A 17610-nucleotide genomic window follows, 5' to 3' on the forward strand; every position below is an offset into this window, starting at 1 on the left:
CCATCCCCATGACTGTTTTTTCACACTTACGACCATTGCAGCATCCCCCGTGGTCACGTGATCAAAATTCAGATGCTTGGCAACTGACTGGTGCTTATGACGGTTGTAGTGTCCAAGGGTCACGTGATCCCCTTTTGTGACCTTCTGACAAGCAACGTCAATGGGGAAGCCAGATTCACTTAACAACCATGTTAAGGGGTTGCAGTGATTCACTTACTGACTGTGGCGAGAAAAGTCGTAAAATGGAGCAAAGCTCACTTAACAAATTTCTCACTCCCTCCATTGTGATCGTAAGTCGAGGACTACCTGTACATTAAAAAATACTTGACCGGAAACGTGTGCCCAAATTTCAGAAATACTGTTGTTGTTGTTTTTCCTCCAGAATACAGCTGTACAAAAAACTGAACCTGTGACCTCTCTCTCTCTTTTTCTCTTTCTCTCTCTCTCTATGCCACAATATTTTTATTCACGTGGCTAGTTGAATAAAATATTGGCTTGTGACCCCTTTTGGTTTACCCTCTTTTTTTTCTGTTTTCTTGCTTTCTCTTTCTGATGGATAATCACAGTCCTAAAGGGCAAGTATATAACATTCTTGTTGCTAATTTCCCTCTGTGTATTATTGTTGGTGTTGGCCATTTGTATTTCATTTTTCCTCTCGGCTACCACCCTTTGTATTGGTCCCAGAAGGGTTTTTTTTGGTTTTTTTTTTGCAATGCCAGCTGGGTGTTACAGAGGCCAAAAGGCTAAACTGTGTCAAAAATTACACTACAGCCCCGCTCTCTTTGCCCCATTTGTGTTCCAGTGTCTTGTCACTCTCTGATCCTCCTGTGTTCAATTCTCTCACTTGCTGTTTTGCAAACAATCTTCATTTTATTTCTGGACTGGAAACTTTATGCATTTCAGCAACCCTGAAATGCAATTATGCTCAAATAAACATTAACAGAGGGATAGAATCAAGATCACGTGAAGTATTAATACCACTTTACAAGGCCTTGGTAAGGCCACACTTGGAATACGGCATCCAGTTTTGGTCACCACGATGGAAAAAAGATGCTGAGACTCTAGAAAGAGTACAGAGAAGAGCAACAAAGATGATTAGGGGACTGGAGGCTAAAACATATAAGGAACGGTTGATGGAATTGGGTATGTCTAGTTTAATGAAGAGAAGGATGAGGGGAGACAGGATAGCCGTGTTCCAGTATCTCAGGGGCTGCCACAAAGAAGAGGGAGTCAAGCTATTCTCCAAGGCGCCTGAAGGCAGGACGAGAAGCAACGGATGGAAACTCATCAAGGAGAGAAGCAACCTAGAACTAAGGAGAAACTTCCTGACAGTTAGAACAATTAACCAGTGGAACAACCTGCCTCCAGAAGCGGTGAATGCTCCAACACTGGAAGTTTTTAAGAAAAGACTGGACAGCCATTTGTCTGAAATGGTGTAGGGTTTCCTGCCTGAGCAGGGGGTTGGACTAGATGACCTCCAAGGTCCCTTCCAACTTTATTATTATTATTATTATTATTATTATTATTATTATTATTATTATTATTATTATTATTATTATTATTTGAGCTAGGGCCAATTTTTTCAAATGCTTTTGGTTTGAGTTTGAGATTCTTCTTCTGGGTAGTTTCAGTTGCTACGTGGTCAATCTGAGCATCCTTGATGGTGGTAGAGAATGCATCCCGCACCCATCCTCCATCGCAAATGATGAAAGGGCTGTTGTGATGTCACCGTGCTAACTCTGCTTCCTTTGTACAGCTGAGCTTGCTTTGTGACATCACGACACACCCGTTTCTTCCCGTTTGCCCAAATCCCTGGATTCAGCAGATGCCTCCGACGACCGTTTAGCTCACTTTTAAGTTGCACCAATTTTATATTGTGCTTATTTTCCTAAGTTGCCATTTTATAACTGGATCTATTCCACATCTAATATGAAAACGCCGATCTTGAGTTATAGTCATTAGGAAAAAAAAAAAAGATGACCTGGTCATCTGAACACCAAATATGGTTTGTGTTTCATCCGGGTTGTCTGGCCACAGTACCTTACGTAATCTCTTGAATTAAATGTGGAATTCATCCAGGTGGTTTTTGTGGTTAAACATTTTCGCCTGTCACCCAGTGGTCTCGAAAGGTGAATTTAGTTCATTTAATGTTTTGCTTTCCTTTTTGCAGTTATTGCAACCCTGAAGCGAGAGTCCTTTGATGAATTTGGATATACATTTTTAGCACCCAGGTTAGTACATTTTGCTGCTCCAGGTTGCCAAGCATTACATAATATCTCTTGACTGACGTGCTAACTACTTCTGGAAAAATAGAACTATCTAGTAAAGTAGAGCAGACATGTCAAATTCATGACATCACATCAGGACTATTTTGCCATTGCTGGCAATGGGGTGGGCATGGCTTCCACGTGATGCGTCTGGCCGCCCTCCTTACTAGCACTGATGATGTTCCCTAGTTGGGTAATGAAACGTCTGCAAGAAAACAAGCAAGCTCAGAGAGCACCAAGGACCCCCCAATTCTGTGTTTTGTATACAGGTAGTTATCAACTTATGACTGGTCCCTTAGTGGCCATTCAAAGTTATGACAGAACCCCCCACAAGGTACTTTCAGCCTGGTTTTGAAGTTCTGATGTCCATCTTGGCCCCCTCCCACAATCACATCACTGGATTTTGGTCACTTGGAAACCGGCCCATATTTACAGCTGTTGGCAACATCCCACAACTGCACAACTGCAATTTATGATGGTTTTTTTGTCACAAAAGTGGCGGTTACTTCTGATTTGGGGCAAAACATCTCATAGGTGGACAATGGGCTTGTTTAATGACACACAGATTTGGTTGCAGTGGTTCTCTTAATGAGCATTGCAAAAAAAAAAGGTCATAAAATTGGCTCGGTCACATGGGTGACCTGCTTTACAACTGTCATGTCTTATGACCATAATAGGCAGCCTCCATTAGGATCATAAGTTGAGGATTACCTATGTCAAAAAGTATGCAATGAGAGAAGCAAGGTTAAGACCTCAGAGAAATCATTAATTTCCTAATAAGAAATACTTGGAATACTGCATCCATTTTTGGTTGCCATGATGTAAAAAAGATGCTGAGACTCTAGAAAGAGTACAGAGAAGAGCAATAAAGATGATCAGGGGACTGGAGGCTAAAACATATAAGGAACGGTTGCTGGAATTGGGTATGTCTAGTTTAACGAAGAGAAGGACGAGGGGGGACAGGATAGCAGATTGCCCAATGCAGCAATGTGGTACAAACTTTCATCTTTTTTATTTACTTTTTTTAGGGACTACTGTAGCACAGTGAAAATAACAGACAATAATACTGTATTTCTTCAGAATTTCATTGAATTTATGGATCAATATTCACCCGAAAACCCTTCATGTAAGTATGGCCTTTCAATAAATTACTCTCTTGCAATAACACTGAAAGTGCATCGATTTAGTTAAAACATAATAATGGAATCAAACAACACACAAAATTAAAATAGCATGAAACCAATCTGAGAATGCAGAATTTCACCAAATATGAGTGACCTGCCAGTATGGTGGAAAACATCTGGATCTTGGGAGACGGGACTTCATATCAGAGGGACAAAACAGGGAACATGTGCTTCCAATGCCACTGTTAGATGCCACTGTTTCATTGAAGGAACTTGAGCATGGCAACCCTACCAGATTGAAGCAGTTGGGCAGATACCAAGGGAGATAGATGGTTCCTCAACTATTCAAGTCCTATGTCAGGTGGGAATGTTCTGAGATGGATGGACTGATGATCTTACCAATCTTGTTCCACTATTAATAATTTAATAGTAGTAGATAAATGATCTTCTCTTCTCTTCTCTTCTCTTCTCTTCTCTCCTCTCCTCTCCTCTCCTCTCCTCCTCCCTTCCCTTGTCTTCTCTTGTCTTCTCTTCTCTCCTCTCCTCACTTCCCTTGTCTTCTCTTGTCTTCTCTTCTCTCCTCTCCTCACTTCCCTTGTCTTCTCTTGTCTTTTCTTGTCTTGTCTTGTCTTCTCTTCTCTTCTCTTCTCTTGTCTTCTCTTCTCTTCTCTTCTCTTCTCTCCTCTCCTCTCCTCTCCTCTCCTCTCCTCTCCTCCCTTCCCTTCTCTCCTCTCCTCTCCTCTCCTCCCTTCCCTTGGCTTCTCTTGTCTTGTCTTGTCTCGTCTCGTCTCCTCCCTTCCCTTCCCTTCCCTTCCCTTCCCTTTTATTTTATTTATTTATAATTGCATTTATATCCCGCCCTTCTCCTTCCCTTCCCTTCCCTTCCCTTCCCTTCCCTTCCCTTCCCTTCTCTTCTCTTCTCTTCCCTTCCCTTCCCTTCCCTTCCCTTCCCTTCTCTTCTCTTCTCTTCTCTTCTTGTTTTATGGCAGGTAATGGCTTGGTGATGAGAGCTTTGTTGGATGCTGGCTTCACAAGTGAACTGGTCCAGAATTACTGGAGTAAGCAAGACCCGTGAGTATTCCTTCTTTGCTTCCTCTATCCCATGCCATGAATAGCTCTGTTTCTGAATGTTCACGCTTCCTTCAACTATCAGATCAGAACTTACTGTTTGAATAATCCAGTCGAAAGAAATAACATGGTTAGACGAAGGATGTGCACGTTTATTGTTCTGCTTTAGAGGAACATTCTAGAATGTTCTCAAGAAGGCTGGCCTATCCTTCTATATTGATGTTGATCTAAATCTTTATCTTTCCAGGGAGGGAATTACGGCACGCTTTGTAGTTACAGATGGAGGGATCACCAGAGTATATCCCAAAAGGTAAGAAGGCCATTTAATCTTGAATAATGTTAACAGTGTTTGCTAATGATTAACATGCTTAAGGATCTGATTTGAGGCCAGAATTCCATTGACACTGTGAGAATGAATGATTAAAATATTAAAATGAATGAACGAACCAACTAACCAACTAACCAACTAACCAACTAACCAACTAACCAACTAACCAACTAACCAACTAACCAACTAACCAACCAACTAACTAACTAACTAACTAACTAACTAACTAACTCCAGAAAAGCTAGTGCCTTGATTTGATGGGTAGAATAAAAATTAAATCAATATTTTTGAACTGTAAATTGCCCAGAGTCATTGACTGAGGTGGTGGCTATAGAAATTGATTGATTGATTGATTGAATGAATGAATGAACCTCAGAAAAGATAATGCCTTGATTTCCCTAAGGCTTACTTTGAGTGTAACCAATTTTTTATTTTTCTCATAATGCATTTTTTCTGGATCCTCATTAACTTTGCGTCAGCCTTATGGGATAGACCACGTCAGGAAACTGAATTCATAGGAAGACTAGAATAATGCTTTATTGAGAGAAGATAACAGGAACAGGAATCTTGCACAACTGCTTGTGTTTTCCTTTCACCCCATTTTATTCTCCAAGGAGTCAGGGGAAATCAATTTGAGTCCCTTTTTAACCCTTCCCTACTTCCCTGGGCTTAAAACATGCTTTTTTTCTGCAACTGTTGTCACCTTAACAGCTTCAGGATGGCTTGGCCAAGCCCCACCTGCCTGGCTCTCTACCTTGAGTAACTTGCCTACAAGTGCCTTACCAGTGTTTAAACAAAAAAATCCCAGGGAATCACAATTAAAAAAATTAATATCTGTATCTTATGTTTAGTGCAGGCGAATATTGGACAGAAAATTCTGAAACTTATGAACAGAGCTTCTACAAAAGGAGCTTAGATAATGAGAATTATATCTTCACGGCTCCGTTCTTCAACCGTAAGTCACTGGGCTCTCACTGTTTTTACAGTCTTTTACAGTATAACAATAAGACGTTGTTGTTGTTGTTGTTGTTATTATTATTATTATTATTATTACTATTATTATTATTATTATTATTATTATTATTATTATTATTATTATTATTATTATTCCTAATGCATCAAGATCATCCGAAGTATCAGTGCCGTTGATAAAGAGACATATCATAATGGCAAGTCAACTCTGTTTTCTTTTTTCTTTTTTGAATGCTCAGGAAGCATCAATGAAGATGGGATTATGGTGAGCAAGGCTGTGAAGATCACCGTGAACGGAAAACTTCTCAAACCAGCAGGTAGGAAAGAATGGGATTCTCCTTCCACACAGAAAACAAAACTCGTTATGGAACATAGCAATTCAATACCCATACGACAAAACCAGTGTTCAGAGTCATCTAAGGGGGAATGAGGTTTAAATTCTGGAAACCACGAATTCCAAGGATGGTGTAAGAAAAGAATGGCATTTCCAGATAGATATATGATGACAGATAGATAGATAGGTAGAAGATAGATAGATAATAGACAGACAGACAGATGATGGATGGACAAAAAAATAGATAAATAGATAAATAGATAGATAGATAGATAGATAGATAGATAGATAGATAGATAGATAGATAGATAGATAGATAGATAGAATATGTCAGAACATAGATAGATAGATAGGTAGGTAGGTAGGTAGGTAGATAATGGATAGATATAGATAAATATAAATAAATGTAGATGATAGATAGATAGATAGATAGATAGATAGATAGATAGATAGATAGATAGATAGATAGATAGATAGATAGATAGATAGATAGATAGATAGATAGATAGAATATGTCAGAACTGATAGATAATGGATAAATAGAGATGATAGATAGATAGATAGATAGATAGATAGATAGAATATGTCAGAACTGATAGATAGATAGATAGATAGATAGATAGATAGATAGATAGATAGATAGATAGATAATATAGATAATAGATAGATGATAGATGATAGACAGACAAGACAGACAGACAGACAGACAGACAGACAGACAGACAGACAGACAGATAGATAATTTTGCAATGTTGATATTTTTATTTTCTCATGCTACATGTATTTCTTGCCAGTTGTTGGAGTAAAAATCAATCTGAGCAGCTGGATGACAAGTTTCGCGACACTCACCACTAAAGATCAGGTGAGTTTCGTAGGCTTCACCTTCAGTTTCTCCAGAGCTTCTTTTATAGAGCTCTTAGGAGCTCTATAAAACATTAAAATTACCGAATCAAAGCCTGTATAGCTCCCATCCTGTTGAGGTTCCATAAAGCTTGAAGATCTGGTTCTTCTTCTAGGCCGTGGGGTGAGAGAGAAGAGGCCTCTTGTTCACTGGGTCTGTGTTATTTTTGTTTTCTATTTATATATTTTGTATATTTGGCCTGGATCCCGTCTTGGTTTCGTTTGGTACCCGTGCTTGTGTTACTACTGGTCAGCCGCCCAACGTAAGGCAGCATTCCAACTGAATTAAACAAATACATAAAAGAATAAACATCCGTATACCCTCCAAAATAAAAAAAAATGAGGTTTCTATTTATCACTATTTATCTTGCGAGTACATCTTATGTTAAAGAGAAATTACGATACTTGAAAATTAATACAATTAAATAAAAAAAAAACTTTCAACAGCTATATAGAAAATATAAAAATATATAAAAATTAAAACTCAGGTGGAATTTAGAACACTTACGTGACATATTTGAGGCCTAATAAGTAGCGGGTCTGAATAGCTTTGGCCAAGAACAAATCATCAATTATTATATGAGGGGTCCTTGGTGCTCTCTGAGCTTGGTTGTTTTCTTGCAGATATTTCATTATCTAAATTAGTTAACATCATCATGACTAGCATTACCAAGGACCTCCTCTTCCTCTTCCTCTTCCTCTTCCTCTTCCTCTTCCTCTTCCTCTTCCTCTTCCTCTTCCTCCTCCTCCTCCTCTCTGCAAGCCCTTCTTCCTTCTAGCACTGATGATGTTCCCTAGTTGGGTAATGAAACAACTGCAAGAAAACAACCAAGGTATTTGCTTCAGAGAGCACCAAGGATCCTCATCTCAACACTGAGCTACAAATAGTATCCTTATATTGGTATCATTGTATATGGCCCATCAAGATTATGGCGTATCGATAAATGTTCAGGTATTTGCAATTTCCATCTCCTGTGATTGTAGTCTCATATCTTCAAGTTCTTCTTGCATTGTCATACCTCTGTTCTCAATCTGTTCAAAGTTTTCCATATTCCATATTGGAGATGATATCCCAGCACTTGATCTCTAAAAGCAACTAAACTAGGGATAAACTACTCTGAAATTATTACTGTTTCACAGGTGAGATGGGCAGCCATGTAAGCCTTTGAAATAAATACAAAAACGTTTATATATATGTTTATGTTTTTCAAAATTTGGATTGCTAACAAAGAATTAAGGGAATACTGGGATAGCTATTTCTAACCTTATTAGGTTTTTCATCAGCCAGACATACCCTTGCTGAGATTCGAACCTGGGCTGTCTGCATGTTAAGCAGAAGTGTTGCCCCTAGGCCACAGGCTCTTTCTCACTTTGTTAGCTACAAGAGACAGGGGAAGAGGATGAATGCTTTTTGAACACCCTGTCGGCCCAAATATGGGGGAGAGAAATCTTTTGCCTGTATCAGCTCAATTTTGAAAAACACATATGATGTCGCAGTTAAGCGACTGCTGCCTGTGGATGGCTCTGGATTGAGCTGATACAGGCAAAAGATTTCTCTCCCCCATATTTGGGCCGACAGGGTGTTCAAAAAGCATTCATATATGTTTATATATATATGATTACACACACACACACATATATGCAGGTCTTGGCGTATTCAGGTCTTTTCCCGTGTAAGATTGAGAGTATCTTGGCGACGTTTCGACGAGGTCCCACTCGTCATCTTCAGGCTGGGGTCTTCGGCTTCGTGCTTGTGCGAGTGGAGTGTGATCGGAGCTGCCGTCTCTCTATATATATTGGTGGGGGTGTGTGGAGTGCTGGCTTAGTTGCTGTAGGTGGATTGGCTGGCTGTGTGGATTGATTGGCTGTTATTGTTTGCTGATTGTTCAGCTGTTTCGTAACATCCTGAGTAGTTGAGGTGCTGGCTGTGTGCCCATTAGTCTTTTGTGTTATAACGACCTGGGTAATGGGTTGTGTGATTACACCCTAAGATCTAGTGTAGTGATATCCTGAGTTTTGTGTTGCAACATCCTGGGTGGTTGGCTGTGTATATATATATATATACATTGCTCACAAAAATAAAGGGAACATTTTACCATGGAACTGAAAGGGTTTGCGTTCCCTTTATTTTTGTGAGCAGTATATATATATACTCTGGAGAACCATAACTCTGTAAAACCAGAGACTTGTGTGCAATTGGCAAACATGGATTTTTAAGAGGTTTTTTATTTGTTACTCATGATAGGTCAAAGAGCAACCTAGTGAGTCCAAAACTGTGGTTGTTGTTAGTTGCGAAGTTGTGTCCGACCCATCATGACCCCATGGATAACGTTCCTCCAGGCCTTCCTGTCCTCTACCATCTTCTGGAGTCCCTTTAAGCTCACGCCTACTGCTTCAGTGACTCCATCCAGCCACCTCCTTCTCAGTCATCCCCTTCTTCTATTGCCCTCCATCTTTCCCAGCATTAGGCTCTTCTCCAATGAGTCCAAAATTAATCCTATGCAGTTCCTCAATCCTTGGCGTGGCCATCTTTCCAATGGAAATTCAAACATCAAGCAGAAGACATTTTTTTCAGATGTCCCCAATTTGTCCATTGTGCAGATTAAGGCTTTTTCAGGATAACTGAAGAGAAAGTTGTGCTGTCCACTATTAAAACATTAAAAATAAGAGTTTATGGGTTTCTTGATCCAGCATCTTGGGAAAATGTCTCCCAGATTGGATAATGCCATGCGTATTGTGTCTTCGTTGTTTTCGAAAGAGGAATGGTTTCACAAATGCACTTGTGCTTACATTTTTTCAGTGTAAAAGTGGAAGTGAAATTTGCGGGTGCGAAAAAGACAGTCAGGTAAGAAGACAAGGAATAGATGCTTCTTTCGCCAAATAAACTCATTGTTAACAACTCATGTGTTTTAAGAGTTGATAACTGGACAATTATATGATGTCGTTTTGGATTCTCAAAGCAGCTATGTCAACGTTAAGCATTAACCTGACTGCAGGGTCCAATCTGGGTCGGTCATTGGGTGTTGATGGCTGGGTATTAAGTCATTAATACGTTAATCAACACCCCAATCAACATCTAAAAAGCCACACACAACAGGCACTATTTAAATATCACACACAAAATAGCCCAAAGCACATATTCCAGCTGAGAGAAGTTCCCTCAGGATGGTCTCCAGAACATCCAAAAGCTCGGAAGACAAAATCTCTGGTCCAGGTGTCTAACCCAAATTGGATCCTGCAACATTATCCTGGGACATGTAGATTCACCTTCGTTCGTGATTAACATTATGTTAATCTTGCTAGCATTAAGATCTGTGGTTCGAACAAACACATTGCAAATCAAATCTGCAGGCAGGTTTATGTTCACCAAAATAAAAAGAAACATAAATGTCCATTGGGCAACATTTATATTTAATAATAGTAACTCTCAGGAAATGCTTGAAACTGACAGCATGCCATCCTTTTAGCTGGTTTGAATCCCGAGTGAGAAGAATAGCACAATTTCGTGTAGGTTAATGTTTCCTTGCAGGAAATTAATATTTTCTGACAGACGTCCCATTGTAATTTATTCCCAAAATTCTCCAAGGATTATAACTGACAGTATTTTAAGATTATCTAACCTGTGAATAAGATCTTGCATTATTATTTTTTCTGTTTATACAGGTAGTCCTTGACTTACAATGGTTCATTTTAGTGACCGTTCAAAGTAACAACAGCACTGAAAAAAAACCCTGACTTATGGCTGTTTTTTACACAACCAATATAGTATTCCCAAGATCACGTGATCAAAATTCAGACGCTTGGCAACTGACTCATATTTATGACCGTTGCCATGTCCTGGGGGTCACGTGATCCCCTTTTGCGACCTTCTGACAAGCAAAGGCAATGGGAAAAAGCCAGATTCACCTGTTACTAACTTAAGAGCTGCAGTGATTCGGTTAACGACTGTGACAAGAAAGGTGGTAAAATGGAGCTAAACTCACTTCACAAGCGTCTCACTTAGCAACGGAAATTTTGGGGCTCAATTGTGGTCGTAAGTTGGGGACTACCTGTATTCAGTTAGACCAGGGGTAGGCAACCTTGGCTCTTTTATGACTCGTGGACTTCAACTCCCAGAATTCCTGAGCCAGGCATGCTGAGGGGAAAGGGAGAGGTTTCCAAGCTGAGCCATGCTGGCTGAGGAATTCTGGGAGTTGAAGTCCACGAGCCATAAAAGGGCCACGTTTGAAGACCCCTGGGTTAGGGGGACACGATCACCATCTTCCAGTACTTGAGGGACTGCCACGGAGAAGAATTGACTTATTTTTCAAAGCACCTGAGGGCAGGACAAGAAATAACCATTGGAACATCATTAAACCTAGAACGAAGGAGAAATTTCCTGTCATTGAGAAAAATCAATCGATAGAGTTGTGGGTATTTCATCTGTTGAAGGTTTTCAAAAATATCCTGGACAAACACCTGACTGGGATGGTGTAAGGTCAGGGTAGGCAACCTTGGCTCTTTTATGACTCGTGGACTTCAACTCCCAGAGTTCCTGAGCCAGCCACGCTGAGGGGAAAGGGAGAGGTTTCCAAGCCGAGCCATGCTGGCTCAGGAATTCTGGGAGTTGAAGTCCACGAGTCATAAAAGAGCCAAGGTTGCCTACCCCTGAGCTAGAAGATAAATCTCAATAATTACTTAGTTACATTCTGTGGTTCTTCTTTCTGCTAGCATATCGATTGTGTCATTCTTGATGATGGAGGATTTCTTTTGATGACCAACCAAGAAAACTATTTTCCAGAGGTACGTGTTTGAATTAAATGTGACGCTGAATACCTTATTAATTAAGCAGTGTCTTTTAGGAAATACACGCAGTAGTTACTCTGCGTGAAAACTGACCTTTGGGTAAAACCTTTCGTTTTGCATTAGATTGGAAAGTTCTTCGGAGAGATCGATCCGGGTCTCATGCGAAATCTCATTAATATGTCCTTGTATGCCTTCAACAAGTCTTACGACTATCAGTCTGTTTGCGATCCAGAGGATGAACCGAAACAAGGAGCGGGACTCCGCTCCATCAACGTGGTCAGTATGCCTTGCAGTTTTCCATCCAGTTTTGATTCCTATTGCTTCGGATTTATTATGACCACTAACCAATGCCAGGGTCAAATGTAAAATGATAAAATACCAAGGAAAGTAAGAAATAAAGTAAAATATAGATGCGAAAGGGCACAGAAAGGGTGCAAGGAGCCGTGGTGGCGCAGTGGTTAGAATGCAGTATTGCAGGCTGACTCTGCCCACTGCCAGGAGTTCGATCCTGACCAGGTCAAGGTTGACTCAGCCTTCCATCCTTTTGAGGTTGGTAAAATGAGGACCCAGATTATTGGGGACAACAGGCTGACTCTGTAAGCCACTTACTGTAGAGAGGACTGTAAGGCACCACAAAGCGGTATATAAGTCTAAGTGCTATTGCTATTGCTAGTAAGTGAAATCTACAAGGTGTCAAAAAGAGATTTAAAAAATGGCAGGAGGTAGAACAACCAGCCTTATAAATGATGGTGAAGATATTGCTATATGAATAGCTTCTGCTTTTAATGATCAACCATCAATAGTCAAGAAATATATTACACACTTGCATTTGGTAAGGCAGCTATAAAGACCTTGGAAATTATATTCAAGGGGCATGATGTGTCTATACCTACAAAGATCAGAACTGTGCAAGCTTGTGTTAAATGTCCGTGGAGATTCTCAGTCATCCAGGTCATGGTTGTCCCAAAGGTGCTTTTTCCAAAAGGCAACTGGACTTTCTTGATGTTTTCTTTGAAAACATTTCACTTCTCATCCCAGAAGCAACTTCAGTTCATTTCAAAGTCCAGTTGTCTTTTGGAAAAAGCACCTTTGGGACACCAAACAATTCTATTTTTTTCGATATACAACTGTTGATTCCTAGGGACCACATAGTTAGATTTTTTTCCCAAGACATTCTATCCCTAAACTATCCCTAATCCTCCAGCACTTCCCACGGTGTGGTAAGGGCCCCACAATATTAGTATGTTAAGAAAAACTTTATAAAACATAACCTCCCAGCAACAGTGAGGCAACAGTGAGATTCCATAAATCAAATAAGTTATTCAATATCTGGAAGTTGGGGGGAGACAACCCATAGGTCAGTGATGGCGAATCTTTTAGAGACCGAGTGCCCAAAAACTGCCCCCCACCCCCATCCCCGCTCTGCCCTGCCCACTGGGCCACCCACCACCTCCAAAGCCCACCACAGATGACCCAGGCAGCCCAGCAGCACCGTGGTGGCCACGCCCTCCGCCCGTGTCCCGCAGCATCATCTGCGTGCAACGGGGCGCAAGGGCAGAGTCTTGTCCCCATTGCCCAGCTACCATGTCCTTGGCTCCGCTGCTTTGTGTGGGCCATGCCCAGGGGCAACTCTCCTCCGGGGGGGCTGCTGGTGGGGAGGGGGCCGTGGGAGGAGGCGGGGCTGGGGAGACAGTGTGTGTGCCCACAGAGAGGGCTCTGAGTGCCGCCTCTGGCACCTGTGCCATAGGTTCGCCACCACTGCCATACGTGTTTTTAGAGATTCTTCTAAGATTACGCTCTTTGCTTCCTCTTTTCCAGCCTACAATAGCAGATATTTTACATCTTGGATGGTGGGCCTCTGCAGCCGCCTGGTAAGTTAAGTTTTTTGCAGATAGGATTATTACACATTTGAGCTTCGCGAAGGCCTTGATCAAACTCGGTGAGTAAGAAGAATTAGTTCCCACCGATATGCCAAGTGTGCAGACTGTGATCACACGACTGTGGCCACCAACATTTCAAAATCAGGTCATAAGTAGCTCTGGGGAGGCCCGTCGAAAGTTTGAACAGTCATTAAGGAGCACCTGTAGTTTGACTTCAATACAGGTCATCCTCAACTTACAATAGCTTGATTAGTGACCATTCAAAGTTACAACGGCACGGAAAAAGTGTGACTTATGACCGTTTTTCACACTTACGACATTTGAAGCATCCCCCCAGTCACGTGCTCAAAATTCAGATGCTTGGCAACTGATTCATATTTATGACGGTTGCAGTGTCCCAGGGTCACGTGATCCTCTTTTTACGACCTTCCGATAAGCCAAGTCAGTGGGGAAGCTTAAGCTTCACTTAACAACCATGTTCCTAATGTAACTACAGTGGTTCACTTAACAACTGTGGCAAGAAAGGTCACAAAATGGGGCAAGACTCACTTAAAAAATGGCCAGCTTAGCAACAGACAATTTTGGGCTCAATGATGGTTATAATTCCAGAATGACCTGTCCTTCACCTCCTCCCTCCGACTTTATTGGTACAGATTTGCAGAGATGAGAAAGGCCCCACTGATGATATGTGACCAGGATAAAAGGAAAACATTGGATTTTAAAAATCAGTGGAAAGAAACTAGATTGAGAACATTTGTGGTCTTACAGATGTTCTGTGTTAATGATTCACGACTGATCAAGGGAGCATAAGCAGAGAATGGGGTGGAAGGAATGTCTGGTGGGGAGGTGAGAAGGACACTATTGTTGTGATTCCTCACCAGCCAGTGGATTCGGCAGCTGAGTCTGAGAAATCAGAGGAGGAGGAGGGGCCTGGAGTGACATCAGAGTCAGAGGAAGGCTCTGGGGAGCTCCAAGACTTACAGTTGGAGGAGGAGTCTGGCCCCTCTATTTGCGATCAGGCTGAGACACAGCTGTGCTGGGAGCCTGAGTTGGACAGTGATGAAGAACAGCTGGGACAAATCCAGGATGCACGAAAGCGCAGGCAAGATAAGCGAGTAGGACAGAGGAATGCAATGGGGCGGCTCCAAAGGCAAAGGAGAAGGCATTAGGAAGCCACACCTTGGCTGAATTATAAAAGGGAAGGTGTGGGAGGTGCTGGTTGCCGAAGGCAGCCGTTCGTGTTGAGGATCGAGTTTCTGTGGACTGCGTTTGTTTGCCTTGGACATTGACTCAGGTCTGTGAGAATAAAAGGGGTTGGTTTTTTCTTGTGGTTCCTGCCTGTTTCTTGGAAGAGGGGTTTCTCCTTGTGAGCTTAACAAGGACTCACGTAGGCTGGGACAGAACAACTATCAATTTCAGAAAGACAAAGCTACAATAATTGGAGACTTGAACCAACCTAGGTACCTTTCTTATTCTGCAATCTTATTGAGAGAGGTCAGGCTGTCATAAGATACGATTCTGTGGGAAATCAATCAGAATAGAGTTAGAAGAGACCTTGGACGACTTCTAGTCCAACCCCCTGCTCAAGCAGGAGACCCTATACCATTTCAGACAGGAGCATATCCAATATCTTCTTGAAAACCTCCAGTGATGGATCATCCACAACTTCTGGAGGCAAGCTGTTCCACTGGTTAGTTGCTCTCACTGTTGGGAAATTCCTCCTTAGTTCCAGATTGCTTCTCTCCTTGATTAGTTTCCATCCTTCTCTCCTTGATTAGTTTCCATCCATTGTTTCTTGTCCTATGTTCAGGTGCTTTGGAGAATAGGTTATCCCTCCTCTTCCTTGTGGCAGCCCCTCAAATATTGGAATACTGTTGTCACGTCCCCCCCCCCAGTCCTTCTTTTCTCTAGACTAACCAAACCCAAATCCTGCAACCGTTCTTCATATGTTTTAGCCTCCAGGCCTTTAATCGTCTTAGTTGATCTTCTTTGCACTTTTTCCAAAGTCTCAACGTCTTTTTTGTAATGTGGAGACCAAAAACTGGATGCAGTATTCCAGGTGTGACCTCACTAAGGCTTTATAAAGCGGTACTAATACTTCACGTGATTTTGGTTCTAGGATTGTATTGGCTTTTTTGGCTGGTAAAATAGCTTGATTCATTTTACCACGCCATCTTGTATGCTAGGAAGAGGAAGGGAAAGTTTATAGAGTGGTAACATTAACATAGAAGATCTAAAATAATAATAATAATCCTTGGACATTTTTGCAAGTGAAGGGGAAGTGAGAAATAAAATTCTTGGCCAATGTGTACTTCTGCTCTGCTCATAATTTAAGGGTTATTTGGTTTACCCATTGTCTAATTGGTTTGTAGATTTCAATTTCCTTTCCTTAAGTTCTCAGACAGATATAGATATTACATTATGGAAGGTTTTCATTTTCCAAAAGTTTTACATGACTTCCACCTGTCCTTTAGAGGAGGGGAGAATTTATGAATTTTGACACAATGTACTATCTATCCTGTCCTGATGGTTTTACCCATATTGATTTCTCCAGGCAGTAAAAAAACCAATGTTGTTTTATTTAAAATACATTGGGTATAAATAGCCCCGGATCTTAATAATAATAATAATAGTAATAAAGTTGGAAGGGACCTTGGAGGTCATCGAGTCCAACCCCCTGCTCAGGCAGGAAACCCTACACCATTTCAGACAAATGGCTGTCCAGTCTCTTCTTAAAAACTTCCAGTGTTGGAGCATTCACCGCTTCTGGAGGCAGGTTGTTCCACTGGTTAATTGTTCTCACTGTCAGGAAGTTTCTCCTTAGTTTTCGGTTGCTTCTCTCCTTGATTAGTTTCCATCCGTTGCTTCTTGCCCTGCCTTGACTCCCTCTTCTTTGGGGCAGCCCCTGAGATATTGGAACACTGCTATTATGTCCCCCCTCGTCCTTCTCTTCATTAAACTAGACATGCCCAATTCCAGCAACCGTTCCTTATATGTTTTAGCCTCCAGTCCCCTAATCATCTTTATTGTTCTTCTCTGCACTCCTTAAGAGTCTCAACATCTTTTTTACATCATGGTGACCAAAATTGGATGCAGAATTCCAAGTATTTCTTATTAAGAAATTAATGATTTCTCTGAGGTCTTAACCTTGCTTCTCTCGTTGCATACTTTTTGACATAGGTAATCCTCAACTTATGATCCTAATGGAGGCTGCCTATTATGGTCATAAGACATGACAGTTGTAAAGCAGGTCACCCATGTGACCGAGCCAATTTTATGACCTTTTTTTTTTGCAATGCTCATTAAGAGAACCACTGCAGCCATCAAGCAAATCTGTGGTCATTAAACAAGCCCATTGTCCACCTATCGGATGTTTTGCCCCAAATCAGAAGTAACCGCCACTTTTGTGACAAAAAAACCATCATAAATTGCATTTGTGCGATTGTGGAATGTTGCCAACAGCTGTAAATATGGGCCGGTTGCCAAGTGCCCAAAATCCAGTGATGTGATTATGGGAGGGGGCCAAGATGGACATCAGAACTTCAGAACCAGGATGAAAGTACCTTATGGGGGGTTCTGTCATAACTTTGAATGGCCACTAAGGGACCAGTCATAAGTTGATAACTACCTGTATACAAAACATGGAATTGGGGGGTCCTTGGTGCTCTCTGAGCTTGCTTGTTTTCTTGCAGACGTTTCATTACCCAACTAGGGAACATCATCAGTGCTAGAAGGGAGAGGGGTATGTGAGGAGGAGGAGGAGGAGGAGGAGGAGGAGAAGGCCTGTGAGGTCCTTGGTGCTCTCTGAGCTTGGCTATTTTCTTGCAGATGTTTCATTACTAAACTAGGCAACATCATCAGTGGTAGAAGGGAGTGTGGGAGGGAGGGAGGAGGAGGAGGAGGAGGAGGAAGAGAAGAAGAAGAAGAAGAAGAAGAAGGAGGAGGAGGAGGA

At 41.5% G+C, this 17610-nt stretch overlaps 1 protein-coding gene across 1 annotated transcript in view; it reads left to right on the top strand.

Annotated features, from left to right (window-relative positions):
* The window catches only part of LOC107303241 (voltage-dependent calcium channel subunit alpha-2/delta-1-like), a gene marked incomplete at its 5' end in the record, with an annotated part of 42887 nt that overhangs the window by 3270 nt on the left and 22007 nt on the right, over positions 1-17610 (top strand). Inside the window, 11 exons of the mRNA XM_015832449.2 lie at positions 2171-2231; positions 3296-3393; positions 4381-4462; positions 4707-4769; positions 5639-5742; positions 5999-6076; positions 6888-6955; positions 9794-9838; positions 11704-11775; positions 11902-12054; positions 13597-13649. Coding sequence (XP_015687935.2) covers positions 2171-2231; positions 3296-3393; positions 4381-4462; positions 4707-4769; positions 5639-5742; positions 5999-6076; positions 6888-6955; positions 9794-9838; positions 11704-11775; positions 11902-12054; positions 13597-13649 — 877 coding nt within the window. The remainder of the gene's footprint in view (positions 1-2170; positions 2232-3295; positions 3394-4380; positions 4463-4706; positions 4770-5638; positions 5743-5998; positions 6077-6887; positions 6956-9793; positions 9839-11703; positions 11776-11901; positions 12055-13596; positions 13650-17610) is intronic.

The sequence above is a fragment of the Protobothrops mucrosquamatus genome, unplaced genomic scaffold (assembly GCF_001527695.2).
Source record: "Protobothrops mucrosquamatus isolate PMUCROS unplaced genomic scaffold, P.Mucros_1.0 scaffold_26, whole genome shotgun sequence".
Taxonomy (NCBI): domain Eukaryota; kingdom Metazoa; phylum Chordata; class Lepidosauria; order Squamata; family Viperidae; genus Protobothrops; species Protobothrops mucrosquamatus.